General features: G+C 39.1%; 1 protein-coding gene across 2 annotated transcripts in view; it reads right to left on the bottom strand.

Annotated features, from left to right (window-relative positions):
* The window catches only part of LOC122805610 (BTB/POZ domain-containing protein KCTD3-like), a 2,987,990-nt gene that overhangs the window by 199,248 nt on the left and 2,773,774 nt on the right, over window positions 1-14,968 (bottom strand). For both annotated transcript variants that reach the window (XM_044075857.1, XM_044075858.1), the window contains one exon: window positions 4,135-4,319. In XM_044075857.1, the coding sequence (XP_043931792.1) occupies window positions 4,135-4,319 (185 nt within the window). The remainder of the gene's footprint in view (window positions 1-4,134; window positions 4,320-14,968) is intronic.

Raw genomic sequence — 14,968 nt, 5'->3', positions numbered from 1 at the left:
CATACTCCCTCACATGTGTAAAGAGCTGGACCCTCACCCCCACCCCCACCAGTCCACAGCACCCATTTCTGATGTTCATTAACAGGAGAGTGTATTGTTTGACTGGTTGTGTACTTATGTAGTACATGAATGCTGTAATGTGTTTTGCATTTAACACTGTAAATTTCAACATTTTGATACTTCAGAATTTTGTATCAGTATTATGACATTTAATATATTGTTACTCATAAGTTGTTGTGTACCCATATTTGAATAGCTATTGAATATGTGATGTTTATTCTTATCTCAGTAAATACAAACACTTGGAAAATAAATACTGGAATGTTAGGGATTTCACTAGTTTAAAATCTCATTTGGCTGAATGGAATTCCAGTAATCATGCATGCATTTTCAATAGTTACTCAATGTACATACGTCAGGAAACAATCATGGATGGTACACACACAGACACAGACACAGACACAGACACAGACACACACACACACACACACACACACACACACACACACACACACTTGGGGCAATTTGAACACTGCTAATCCGTCCACTTTCATTTCTCTGAAATGTGAAAGAAAATCCCACATAGACAGGGGGTGGGGGATATGACATGAAAATTTTAAAAGGAATGCACCATAACCAGAAAATTAAACAACAAATGTAAGTCCAGCAGCACAGCTAATAACTGCACCACTGTGCTACCTTTAAATAGATTTCTGATTTTAACTCATTACATCTGAGTGACGGCTCCAGGTGCATCTGCAGTTAACTCCTACTGACGTCTCCAGGCATCAAATATTGCTTGTTCATATTTGCATCAATAATTCCAAAACTATGCTATGTACGAGTTTTTAAAAGATTTTCATCTTAAAGCTGACACAATCACAAATTCAAGTGCATTAATATTAAACCTCTGTCTAGTACAGGTAAACAGAATTTAAGTGTTATTTTTAGGATATTAATTTATATAGATATAATTTTCTCATTTTCTAAATATCTCAGAATCTGCTGTGGTACAGCGGTAGCGTTGTTACCTCACAGCAAGAGGTTTTCCTGTTCGATTCTTGGCTGGAGTGCCTTCTGTGTGGAGTCTGCATGCTCTCCCCATGGTCGAGTGGCCTCCGAAAGACATGCGTGAATGGGCATGCCTTCGCTGAAGGTTGGGAGTCGAGTTGCCAGCCCGATGCCCAACCTTCGCTGAAGGCTGAGCGTCGGGCTGGCAACTCGGCACCATAAAAAGCAACTGCCAATCATTAGCAGACCGGAGTTCCGCTGTGGCGTCCCCTAACCGGGAAAAGCCGAAAAGAAAGAAAGATTTTTCTATATCTCAACAACCCGGTAACAAAGAACTCCTTAGCCTTAAATGAAAGCTCTCAGCTAGATGAATGAAATGCTGCTGACAGTATGTGTATAACTTGTGTGTTTGCTGAGATATTGTAAGTTGTTTACAAAATATTACAAATGTAATAACTACTGTGTTTACTGTAATTTATAAAATTCGACTTAAGACCTAGAACCTAAGGAATATTACCACTATAAAAATAGTTTGTGTTAAAGGTTTTCTATTTATACTTCTTTCATAATCCCTATGGTTCCACAGATACCAACATTTGTTTGAAATGTGAGGACATCATTTAATTCTGTCAAAAGGCTTAGGCTCCACTCATTGGATGTTACAATGCAAACTTCCTGAGCTCCATTGGAGTGAATGAGTTAAAGTGATATGAGGTCCACCACATGTAATGCACAAGCACTGGGATTCCTAAACTTTGTTAATACCAACATCATAGCACAGTTGGTCCACTCTCCTAACAGGGGTACAAACATCCTTGACCTTGTACTCATGAACATGGGGGGAATGCTCCTCACCTAATGTAATATCTTCACTAGTCATATCTGACAATAAGGCAGTATTGCTTGAAATAAAAGTTAAATCCAGGGATCTAGCAAAACCAGAAATCTTTAGGAACTATTCCAAGGCTAACCTCTCTCTACTAACCAACACCTTGGCTAAATTCCAAGCACCCACAAACCCGGTAGACACCAGAGAATACACTGATCTATTTACAAAATCTCTGTACAACCATAATGACAGCTGTATACAGCAAGATGTGCCCACTCATATTAAGAATAAGACAAACTAAAAACACAAGCCACCCTGGTGGAATCACAATATCAATCAGTTATAAACCAACAGAAAAAAATCTTGGCCATTCGTAGGAGGAACAAAGCCATACATACCAAACTCCTACTGACCAATCTAAACAGGCAGCTAAGAGGGTTAATTAACACTTCAAAGGCTAAATTTGAAGAAAAAATAGGTTTTGTGCCCAAGGAATGGAAGATGGCAACATTCATTCCCCTGTACAAAGGAGGTCCAATCACTAATCTGGGTAACTACAAGTCCATAGGCCTTACCAGCCTCATAAGTAAGGACATGGAAAGAATCATCATTGACATGATAAATGAGGACACAGGTAAACTGTAAACACTGGATACATCACAGTTCAGCTTTGTTAAAGGAAGGTCATGCCTATTAAATCTGGTGGACTTTATTGAGAAGGTCACCAAAGCATTGGATGAAGGTACTTACCTCGATCTGGCCAAGGTTTTTGATATAATATCCCACTCGGGCATTACAGACAAACTCATCAACCCTTTTATCACCCACTGGATAGCCGACTGGCTCACTGAGAGACCAAGGAGGTCAAAACAGGTGAGGCCACCAGAGGAGTCTCCCAGGGCTCAGTTCTGGGTCCGCTCCCTTTTGGCATCTATTTCTTTGAAATGGAGGCAAGTGCTGAATGTTTATGGCCGACTAAGCCTGCAAATGATTGCTTGCTGGGGATTATCATCAACTCCCCTGCAGACACTAGCATTCTTCAAAAAAGTCTATCACTGTTTATTAATGGTGCCAATGTCATGGTCTTAAACTCTATGCTAAGAAATGCATAATTGCACCCTTTGGGAAATCAACCATCCTGGCTAATTACCACATTGGAAATACACCTCTAAGAGTCAATGGATCTGGGTATGTACATAGACAGTAGCCTTACCTTCGACCACCATGTGGTCACAGAGGTAAGGAATTCCTTTTATGTTGTGCAACTTATAAGTAATAGCATGGCATCTAGGTCCAAACAGGTCATTATCTCACTGTATTCCGCCCTTATCAGACCAATCATAGAATACAATGTTATACTCCCTTTGTTATGTACCTGACCAGGCATATGCAGCAACTAGATCAACCTCAAAAGTTCCTTTCAAAAAGAATACAAGGTGTAACAAACCTGCCTTATGAAGAGGATCTTAAAGCCCTTTCCCTCTACTCAGTCTCCTACAGATTGCTGAGGGGGGAATCTATAAATTTCCTACATATTCCTACTTCAAAGAGTACCAGAAATACAACATCTAAGGACCTGAATTTTGTCTGTGACTTAAACAGAACATGCTGGAGATAAAGAAGTGTGTCCCATTTCACCCTATGAAACAGGCTTTCCATCCATCCATCCATCCATGTGAAGTGGAGTTCGTCTATTACCCAGTAGCCAAGTTGACGGGGAATAGGAAATTTACAACAGGCCTGGCACTCATGTTCCATATGGACAGAGGTAGCTTATAAATGCCTGGCCCTCAATGTCCTGTTTGGATGCAGGACATCATTATTCTTTCTGAAAAACTTGTCTAGGCTTAGAAAGTCCCCCCTCCCCAGGTTAGCCTAGTAATCGTCTATGACTCTATGAATGACCGCAATACTTTTAAAGTTGTATTTTTCATGGGGTATGCTCCATACACCTCCCATGTAGAGAGGGTGAGTCCACAGCAACACTATTATTAATATAACTAACTCTGGACATGCTGCATCTCGGGGTTATAAGGAAATCCTCATTGCTTGTAATAACTCAGGGTTGAAAGGGAAATAACCTTTGCTTGCAATACCTCCCAGTCAAGCTATGGACTTTCCAAACAAAAGTATTCTTCAAAAAATCACAATAGCAAGGTTATCCAATCTGCACAGTACAAAAGCCAGTTAAAAGAAATCAGAATTTTGAGGGTAGAATTTCAGTGTAACCACTGCAGACAGGAGAATACTAAAACACATTTATATACTTCTACAATGGACAGCAACCATCTTACCTTTATGTTCTGTCTTGTTTGCCATTTCCATGGCAGTTGTTAAGTCCCACATCTGGATGCTACCATTGGCATGCCCAGTGAAAAGATAACGTCGTGGTCTGGATCCAATTCGACTAGATCCTTCACATTCATGTACCATGAACGAAGTTATGGCAGTTCCATCAACAGAACGAACTTCACAAATCCTATCAGGAGCAAAAACAGTTACTAGCTAACCACTCACCATTTACCCTTTTTTTCATTCCCCAGTGCAGATAGCAACAGTGTGATTTTAACTACTTGCTACAATAACTACTACAGTATAAATCTATTAAGGTGCAAACTACTTTGATAAACTGCAAGATGACAGACAGTCTGGTGATAGCTAAAGCTTTACTACTATGAACAGAAGAGTTCAACTGACAAGACACATCTTAATATAGGCACTCACTTCAGTTAACATCTTTTGCAACACATCATAACAAGTGATTAGCTCTCAGAACAATTATCCCATGACAAAGTAATGTTCATTTGCTAGTCTTTCTCTTAGGTAGGGGCAAACAGCTGTGGAATTACATGGCCAGGGAAATGATTGATGTTATAGTTAAATACACAGCACTTTCCTTGAATGTTGAGAATTACATCCATTGCAGTAGGATCAACAGTATTTCATATGACAATAAGAAAGAGAAGGAGAATAGCCAAAGAGGACAGTTGTCTACTTGTGGCACAACACAAAAACAGTGAGCTGGGATATATGACACCATGCTAGTCACTGTACTTCAAGCAGAGTTATCTCATTTGCATAATTATACAGTCATTCATGGCAGATAATGCTAGTACATTGTTATAAGAATGCAACAGACATTCACATTCATTACATTTTGATCCAGTAAAGTACTACAGGACATATCTTTTGTGACTGTAAATAGCAGCTGTTACTCAGGGTTGAATGTTTTTTTATTCTATGGCATACCTGTATAATGCTCTAGTTGAGGAAATATCAATGACAAAGGCATGGGTTCAAATCCATTCAGGTGTATTTCTCTAAGCGCTTCGGTGGCTCATCTTGTTAATGCCCTATCAGTATAAAAGGCACGGTTTCAAATCCCTGGAAGTCTATCTTTATCTAGCAGGTGGCACATAAGGTAAAGATAGTGAGCTGTAGTTCCTGTAGTAGAAAGTTTGATTCCCTCAGGCCTTATTTATCAACTGTGTGTCCTTGAGCAAGTCACTTGAAAGTGAGTGGCCCAAGGGAATTTGGGCTAGGCTCCTCAATGGTACCCTAGCCTGCAAGCCTAGTAGCTACCTGTGAACCTATAAGAATTTGCACTGAACAAGACTTTGTGTGGTTTATTTTTTATTTATTTATTTATTCATTTTACATTTGTTGACCGGGATAGTCCGACTGGATGCATGTCCATTTTCAGCAGAGGCCCGGGGAGAAAAGCTCCAAGGGTAAGCAGATACAGCATTACATAATACCAGCATTACATATTACAGATTATTTACAGAGATTACATAAGTAAGCAAGTTAAACAAGTTCCACAGGTTAAAGTTAGTCCTGAGCACAAGTCAGGATTAAATTAAATTACGCAGTAAACTGGTTAACAGATTTTTACACATTCGAGTTAGCCAGGCTTGATACATTGACATAACCAGTTAAGTAACAAATGTTGTTTGAGTCTAGTTTTAAATTGACTTAAGGTGGAAAGTAAGGTAATATCAGCTGGAAGTGAGTTCCAGGATCTACTTACAGAGTTTGCAGAGAGAGAATCACCGGCTGTGTTATTAATTTTGCTAGTCTGAATTAGTAGTTTGTTAGAGGATCGAAGCAGTCTAGGATTGTTATAGGGGGTGATAATATTTTTAAGTGCAGGAGTATTGTCCGGATTATAGAGGATTTTATAGGCCATAATCAGTTGGTTATACTGGATTAGGCTAGGTAGTTCAAGCCAACCAAGCTGATTTAGATTGATGCAATGATGTGTCCTAAAAGGCAGCCCAGTGGCAAACCTGGCAAGATACATAATGGAGAAGTGAGGTTAAACCATGTAGTCTCTCTCAGGTAATGACCTGAGCATACCATAGTACGTGTATATAAAGTAGTTTAAGTCAAATGCTTAAAGCCAAAAAAGCCTTAAAGAATGAAAACTTTTGGCATGGAACCTGTGAACACACGAGTCAGACATAACAAGAATTCCAAGATATCCTGAATAAAACAAAAACTCTCAAAAATCTTTCTTGTTGGAGGATATTTCAACTGCAGACCTGCTAAAAAAATAAAATCACAAAAATGTATTAGGAAAACAAAAACATGAACATTTACGGTTGATGCATTTGTTTGTTTCCCACTTATAAAATACATACTCCTCCCCCTACTCCCCCCCCCCTTTTTTTCTCTATCACTGTCTACTCTGGTTCTTCCCCCCTCCTTCTCCCACTATTTCTTACTGATACATATTCCTTTTTGAATTAATAGACTCTCCTGCTCCGTGACCCTTACCTTCCACTACACTCCAATCTTCACTCTATACTCCTACCTCCAATATCACCCTCCCCTTTCTTTCTATACCCCTCCTCTTCCTTTCACTTCATGCCTGGATCACTCTCTCTGACACCCATGCACCTCACTACACTTATGCATAGATTAGTAATTTCCCATACCAATGTATTGTTTTACAGTCTACATCTTGTGCTTGTAAGACACACAATAGTATATTTCTATGTTTAATTTTTCTCCTATTCATACATTGTACAAAATGTAATCTATTTCTGCTGCATTAACCTCCTCTTGATTTGTATGTTTAAATGCTGTACTGATTGTATGTGTAAAAATTCTTAGCTATTGTGGAGCTTTTCTCCTCGGGTCTCTGCTGAAAAAGGGCACCTGCCCAGCCAGACCAACCCAGTTAACAAATGGCAAATAAATAAAATAAAATAAACTGACCATGCAATAAGAAAATTTTTACTGATAAAAAAATACAATCACACTAGAAAACATCAGACACCAATTGTTAAGTGTGTTCACTCCATTTATTACTATTACTTCATCAAAAGCAAGTTTAACTCTCATACTTGCTTTAAAAACAAAAACAAACAAAAAACCCCCAAATTGCACACATGATTAAAAAACCCAAAAAACAAATAATTATAAAGTTTGTTGAGTCCTTAGATTTAACATACCTTTTAAGCTTAATTACATCATTCAACCCAGGATGCAGCATTAAATTGAGAAAACAGTTCTCTAGTCTCCAACATGTTATTATAATCCACCCCCCCAAAAAAAATCTAAAACCATTTTCTATAACTAAAAATGTGAATGTTTTATAATCATTATATACTTTATGGTGCTTTGCTCAGGCATTAGTAAAATTACCATTCTTAATAGTGGACTTATGTCCATAAATTCAGCTTATTTACCCCTTGTTTTTCTACCACAGCAACTGGAAACAAGCATCCTTTAGAGTGACATGCATAACCTTTCACCTCGAATGACAGTTATGAAGTCAGTGACTGACTGTGTTGATCTTAGGGAGAAACTGTACCTTCTCAAGACATTTTGCAAACTGGGGTGAAGGCTCATAAGCACTAACTGGTTCAGTGACTTGCTCAGAATCATACAATAAGTAAATGGAGAAAGAGGGAATTAAATCCAGGATAACAGGACAAAGCTCATTAGCAGCTTACTGACTTAAGGTTCAGCATTAAGGTACCAGATAAGTAGGAGATGCTTACAATGGTAATTTTCTCATACATCTTTGGTTAGACTTGAGAGTCATTAGTGACGGCCTTGGGAAAAACAAAGTGGAGCCAAGCACAGTGCTTCATTCACATCAGCCCCCATTTTCCCATTATGTACATGGGGTCGGGATTCACATCAACAGTGACCATTATCTAGAGCCAATGTTCATAATGTTGGATGGCAGACACAGCACTGGATGCAGTTATCCAAACGAACATCTACATGCTGATGACTGGAACACTACAGGTAAAAGAGGTCATGTAAACAAGCACAGACCTCAACCACTGACTCACTTCTGGATTCATCCTTACACATTACGAACACTGTCAATAATCTGTGGCTGATGCAATGAGACCTGAACTGACCAACAGTTCATATTCCAGGTGACAGTATTTCTTGTGGTGCACTGCAGGTTCCAAAATGTTTACCTGATATATTCTAGACAGTGCAGTAGCACCATTTTGAAAAGAAAGTGAGGAGGGAGACCATTTCTCAACACTGTTAACAGAGCTCATAGTTATTCATCTTATTTTTTATATTATGTTAATTTGCTGACTGAGATGATCTTTTCAGGCATATAGTCTGCCTTCAGTGGAGGCAACACATGGTATTTCTAATGACTGGGGAAACTTTTATTACACTTCTTTCACCTGAACTATCATAAACTCTAGAAGATGAAACATCAAATTTTTTGCCTATCTTATCCAAGAGACTTCCTTATATGTCAAGTGTAAACCTGATGAGGTTTCAGTTTGTTGAGTATTCCCCCTCCCATTATGCAATATATCAATTCTCATTAAAGATTCAATGCTGGCACATCTTCTATCTGCGTACTGGCAGTGATTTGAAGTTTTTCTGCATTTTGGATTTTACTTCTTCTCTGCATATCTGTATCTGTTAAGTTAGTATACAGAAGCACATAAGTAAGAGGTGCAGGATAGCCTACTCTCACAAAAAAAAAAAGATTTCCCCCATATGGTTGAAGCTTTTCATGAGTACAACATTCTACCACATCCTTCCTTGCACTGTCAGTTCTGGAATATGCTACTAGGTAAGACTACATAATGCTTGGGAATGGCTGTGTCTGTGCTTGCAGAATGGCAGAGGTATGGGATAATTACTGCCATTTGGTATACACTGTTGTTGCTTGTGTGCTTACACAAACTTATCTGTACCTGAACCTGAAGGTTTGTAAAAAGTTGGTCAAGGTTTCCCACTCTAACTTCCCTATCCCCTTTTCCTAACTCTGGAGCCACTTAGAAGCAGGCACATTTTGCACTGATGCCAAGATTCAGATGTAAAATGTTGAACCTTAAAAAATCTAGCACTGCATTCTCCTCATCAGGCTACTAGGAGAGACTTATGTACGACTACTCATTACAGGACTTAAAAACTGCTTCGGGATCATCAAAGTTACAGTCCAAATACTGCTGTTCACAATGACCAATATTCAGTTCCTCGTTTTGCTGTTGCTCAGATCATTGTACATAGAATATAATAGTTTAAGGTGTCAGCCACTCATGTGCTGTTTCTCATTCCATGCAAGAAAGCTACAGGAAATCTCAGTGTATTGTATTCTGAAGTGTCATAAATAGAGAGATAAGTACAATTACCGTCAGTGATCATTCTAGATGCAAAATGTAATCACTTCCAAGTGAAAATAATAAAGAATAGGGAAGAGTGGGAAATGAAGTCTTCAACTGGGTGATGGAAGGAGGACTGCTACCTTTGCAAAAAATTCCATTTTACAATTTCTTTTGTTAGTCAATTGGTTATAACACACCAAGCTGAGGTATATGTGTTAAGACCATTTCTGCAATAAAATTATCAGTTACAAGTAGTTGATGTGGAACTGAGGAGTGAGCTCAAATGAGGAGAATTTCCTAAAATGGATCAATTTAGAATATAATGTTGCTGCATTTACAATGATCTGTACTAAACTACACCTTATATTGCTGTCACTTAACATTTCTTCTTTTAGTTCTTTCACTGTGCTTATGACATTTTAAAAGGGCACATTCTCTTAAGGCATTCCCATCCAAGATTCTTAACACAGCCAATAAAAGGAACACTTTTCAATGGAAACAAAATTCCAATTATTAAAAAAAGCTGAAGCTTATAAAATTAGCAAGCCTCCCTCCTCAACAGGCTACCTGAAGCATGTTGAACCTTACAAATGATGCAATGATGCAATCTTCCCAGCTACTATAGGAAGTTATGAAGGCTTGTTTATCACAGCAATTGTAAGAGGTACACTAGTAGTACTACTTTATATAAGTTAGTTTTATACATTATTCAGCTTGCTACTCAATCTTTTCCAAACAATTCATTCTAACTGGCAATGATCCAAGATTGCTGGGAACTGCCTTACGCATATCTTTTGGCACATTAACACTTTATTTACCTTTACCTTGGATAGCATAATTACAGAACTGACTGCAGTTTTCAAAAAGCTTCTGCCATCTACAGTGTTGCTGCATTGCTTATCTAACCATTGACAGACATTTTTTATGGCTCCCTACTGAAAAAAGCTGGGAAAAAAAGATTGAAAACATAAGACTCTCATTTAAACTTCTTTTTGCAAGGGGGGACAAGCCTGATCTGCACAACCCCCAAAACTCATGAACTTATATATACCAAATCGGAGAGCGACATACCTCGGAGAAAAGGGAATATTCTGATAAATGGCATCTTGGACTTACTATATGTAAGTGCATTCTTTCGGTCATTAAATCTCTGTGCTTCATGAGTCCCAACATTTCAAATGGTTACCATTTTTTTACATTAGTCTCTTGCCAGTTCTTCAGCTTAAATTTAAATGAAACTGGATACAGTTCAGAAAGACTATGGCTGAGCCTCATCAGATGACCTAGAATTGATTAGCAGCCCTGGGTGATATAGGAGTAAGCTCGAAAAAACAGGACTGAGAGTCAAATGTTGAATCCTCATCCTGGGAGAATGGAAGCAGTGTTGGCTGCTATATGACTGCCACCAAGTGAAGAACAGATGCTGTAACAGAAGGGAGGGGCTGACAGTGAAATTTTGCCCACTGATTAATATGCTTGCTGTAGGGCGAGACTGGAAGCAAGTGCATCTTCAAACTCAGCATTGTAGGAATCCAACATTTGCAAATACTGACAAAAAGTAAGGGACATGGACAGCATAGAAAAGAGCTGATTCAATCACAAAAGATGGCTGATCAGATCTCAACTTTTGTCTTCCACTGTCAAGTCACACAAAACTCCTATCCTCAACACCTCTTATTACCACTGGAGTCCCTCAGGGCTCTGTCCTAGGGCTATTCCTTTCTGCATTTTTTTTTCTCAAATGCCACCAGCTTTATATACAGTACTAATTAAAGCAGTAAGTAAAAGTTGATATAATAGGAAAGGGCTAAAGAGTCCTTGTACATGATGACCTTTCATCTGATACCTATATAGCTACTATTACCTGCACAGCATATGAAGTTGCCTACCAGATCCTCTATGGAGTTATAAGCCATTACAAGAAGGTAACTATCCTCTTGTATACAGCTCTTCACAGACCAGTTGAGAATATGCACCTTTTTCTAAAATAAACTTGCATGAAATCTGGTACAGTTAGAGAAGGTACAAAAATACCTCACAAAAACAATCAAAATGCTTCAAGGGCTGTCTTATAGCCCAACACTACAGCAAATCTCTCAAAAGCCTGTCTTATTGGCTTCTTATAACAGACCTAAGCATGACATTCAGATTGCTAAAGGACCCCTTACTGTTTGAAATCCTTTGCTTAAAATAACTCTCCTGTTTGGTGGCACAAACATAAGAGGCATAAAAATAAGAGGGCCTCAGTAAAAATTAAAATCAACCACACGCTGAAATGTGACAACTTCCCATCTCAATTGTTTAAGGACTACAGATTTGATTACTTAATAAAACCCTGCTATTCAGGTTGTTTATTTCACATAAGTTTAAATGTATCATGAAAAGAGATAGTTTTAGTTAGCACAGATCACAGTAAAACAATAAAACTGACAGTTTTGACATGCTAAGAAGCCAGTGGCTCAGAGAATTGTTACTTTATTTAAATTAAGTGGTTAAAAAACACAAAAAAAAATCTAGCAAAGCTAGACTTTCCACTGTGTGATACATTAAACTTCTTGTATCAGAGGCAACATGGGAAATATGCAAATTAGCCTTTTTATTTAAATGAAATGGGAAACCCTCCTTCATTATGTCTAGGATGTGTTATACAAAAGCAACATAAGTTTCATCGTGGGAAGGCGGCAAAGGTTCTGCAAAACAAAATCATGACAGTATCTCCAACCTCATGAAATCACTTGGAACATAGGAAAAAGGCAAGCAGCCACAGGTACCATAAGACCTAGCCATATATACCCTTAAGTAGAAACACTTAAAAGTTCTTGCCACCTATTATACGTTCATAGGTTGTTACTAGGCCAACAACCAGTGGGGCCCTTACAAACCTAGCCATGCACCCTAAACCGTTTCAGTCCCTGCGTATCATGGGTGTCTACACTGGGGGGCATACTAGTAGGGAGATAACTAAAGATTTGTAGGAGGGTGTTAGTTAGGATAAAACTTCTCTTTCTAGAAGAGAGACAGGAGCTAGATCAGGGTAAATGTACAATTTGTATTGTGTAGGTGTGTGGGTATTCTTTGGGACACATATCTATCCCTCGAGCATGTTCTGTTTATGTCATAAGCAAAGTTCAGATCCTGAGATCTAGTGTTTCTGGTGCTGTTTGTTTTGCACATATGCAACAGATCCATCAGGGTCAGGTCTGAGGAAGCCCTGTAAGCCAGGCAAAGATCCCTTCTCAGCAGCCTGTAGGAGATTGAATACAGTGTCAGAGCCTTTAGATGATTAGTGTAGGACAGGGTATTCATGATGTTCTGAAGTCTCCTGGTGAGAAGCCTTTGTGGGCTATCCAGCTACAAGTTTTCCCTTAGTAGCACTTGTGTTATCATCCAGTAGTGCTACTCATAGACCTTCCTACCTTCACTCTCTTAACTCTTTCAGTTTCTGACAAATATGGATGGACAATTTCCTACATTTTCTCCTGCCAGTCTAGCCAATATGGGCATCCTGAGACAGTGTAGCAACTGCCTCATGTACATGGACAACCCTCTACTACTAACACTTAGGAACACAATTTGTGAGAGATGCAAATGCATCAAGCACCTAATGTCATTGCTCTCTCCCCCACCAACCAGTATATCTGCCACTGAGAAGGTTGGCAACTTGAATACCACACCTCAACCACCACCCACACCTACACAACACACTCCCACATATGCAGAGGCCCTCAAGAAAAGCATACCCAAACAAAAGAGACGTCTGAGGCATAAACACATGCAAACTCCACTGCCCACCACACCACACATAGTCCACATAAGGCCTAAACATAAACCCAACATATTAGTCATAGGAGACTCCATTGTGAGACACACAGATGTGCCCCTCACCAGGTTGGATAAGAAGAAAGTCACAGTTAGTTGTTTGTCGGGTGCCAGAATCTGCCACATCACCAATGCACTCAAGTCTCTCAACATGTACTGTTATGACTCTGTCATAGTCCATGTTGGAGTGAATTATTTGAGAATTGGACTATATGAAGAGAGACATGATCAAGCTCACTGAGTATGTGCCCCAGGCAAGTTTGTTCCCAGCCATAAGGAGCATTGTACCGTCACCCAGAATGATGCCTCAATACAACCAGAAAATGATTGACTTTAACAACTGGCTTAGTTTCTGGTGTCTTTCAAAGAGGAACCACTACCTGACAGCCTGGGATGACATGACTTGACAAGCCACAATGCTTTGCCAGAGATGGCTTGCATTGTCTCCCTTGGGCTTCAGGCTCCTGACAAAGGCTCTTGTCTCTCCCATAGTGGCTTTTTTAGGCAATGCCATGAGGTCAAAATTACGAACATGAAAATTTCATCAAAACGTAAATTAAAGGTTATGCTGCTAAACGCTAAGAGTCTAAACATGAAACTGCACTCATTGCAAGCATTCTTAACCCTGAAAGAAGCTGACATTTGTGCAGTCACAGAAACCTGGTTCAAAGCTGAGGACAGCACCCCAGCCATACCAGGTTACTCATACTATCATTCAGTCAGACCCCAAGCTGTGGGCAGAAAAACAAAAGGAGGTGGAGTTGCAATATATATATATATATATATATATATATATATATATATATATATATATATATATATAAACATACACACCTCTAGGCTGGTCAAACAGTATGATGCACAGGAAATACTCCAGGTGCAGTTAACAACTGACAAGACCCCTATTCAAATCATAACTAGCTAAAGGCCTCCAACTCGGACTCAAGATGCCCACTTCACCTCTCTGGACCTCTTCAGATCTATCAAGATTCAACCCTTTACTCTGATCCTGGGTGACTTTAACTATCCAATCATAGATTGGAAGAAATACTCATGCCAAAACACAAATGCCCAGAGATTCATTGATTTTTGTCAACACAAATGTCTAGGACCAGTGGGCTGACACCCCCACAAGAGGTGAAAATATCTTGGACTTGGTATTAACATGAGTAACCACTGCAGCATCCCTACACTGTCATCATCTCTGGTAAGATCTGACCACAAAGCAGTCACTTTCAAAGTCACCATCTTCCCCGACCCCCTCTAGCTAGGGTCAAACAAAAAAACTTCTCCAAAGCTGATTACAACCTGAGGGAATGTATAAACTGCTTTACAGCCCCCACCCCTCTACAGAAACTGGAATATATGTCCAAACTTAAACCAAAGTACTATATAAGCATTTATACAGCTGCATGGAATCAGGAATACCAGACAGGATGAAATATTCCTCCTCAAGGAAGAGTAAACCTGTCTGGTGAACATCTACAATAAATAAACTCTATAATAAAAGGAAACAATTGCTGTCCCGGACCAAGAAGGAACAGGTATCTAATTGGAAGTAATTTTTCTTTAGCCTGAACAAGCAAATAAGAGCACTAGTGAAATCTCCCAAAGCAAACTTCAAGTCCAAACTGGCCACATCTACTAAAGACAATCATAAGCTCTTCTTTACATATGTCCGTAATCTCAAAGGAAGCACTCAGAT

Source organism: Protopterus annectens, chromosome 6.part1 (genome assembly GCF_019279795.1).
Source record: "Protopterus annectens isolate FY-2018-M chromosome 6.part1, PAN1.0, whole genome shotgun sequence".
Classification (NCBI taxonomy): Eukaryota; Metazoa; Chordata; order Ceratodontiformes; family Protopteridae; genus Protopterus; species Protopterus annectens.
Note: the sequence above shows the minus strand (reverse complement) of the source record. Positions and strands in the feature narration are given on the sequence as shown.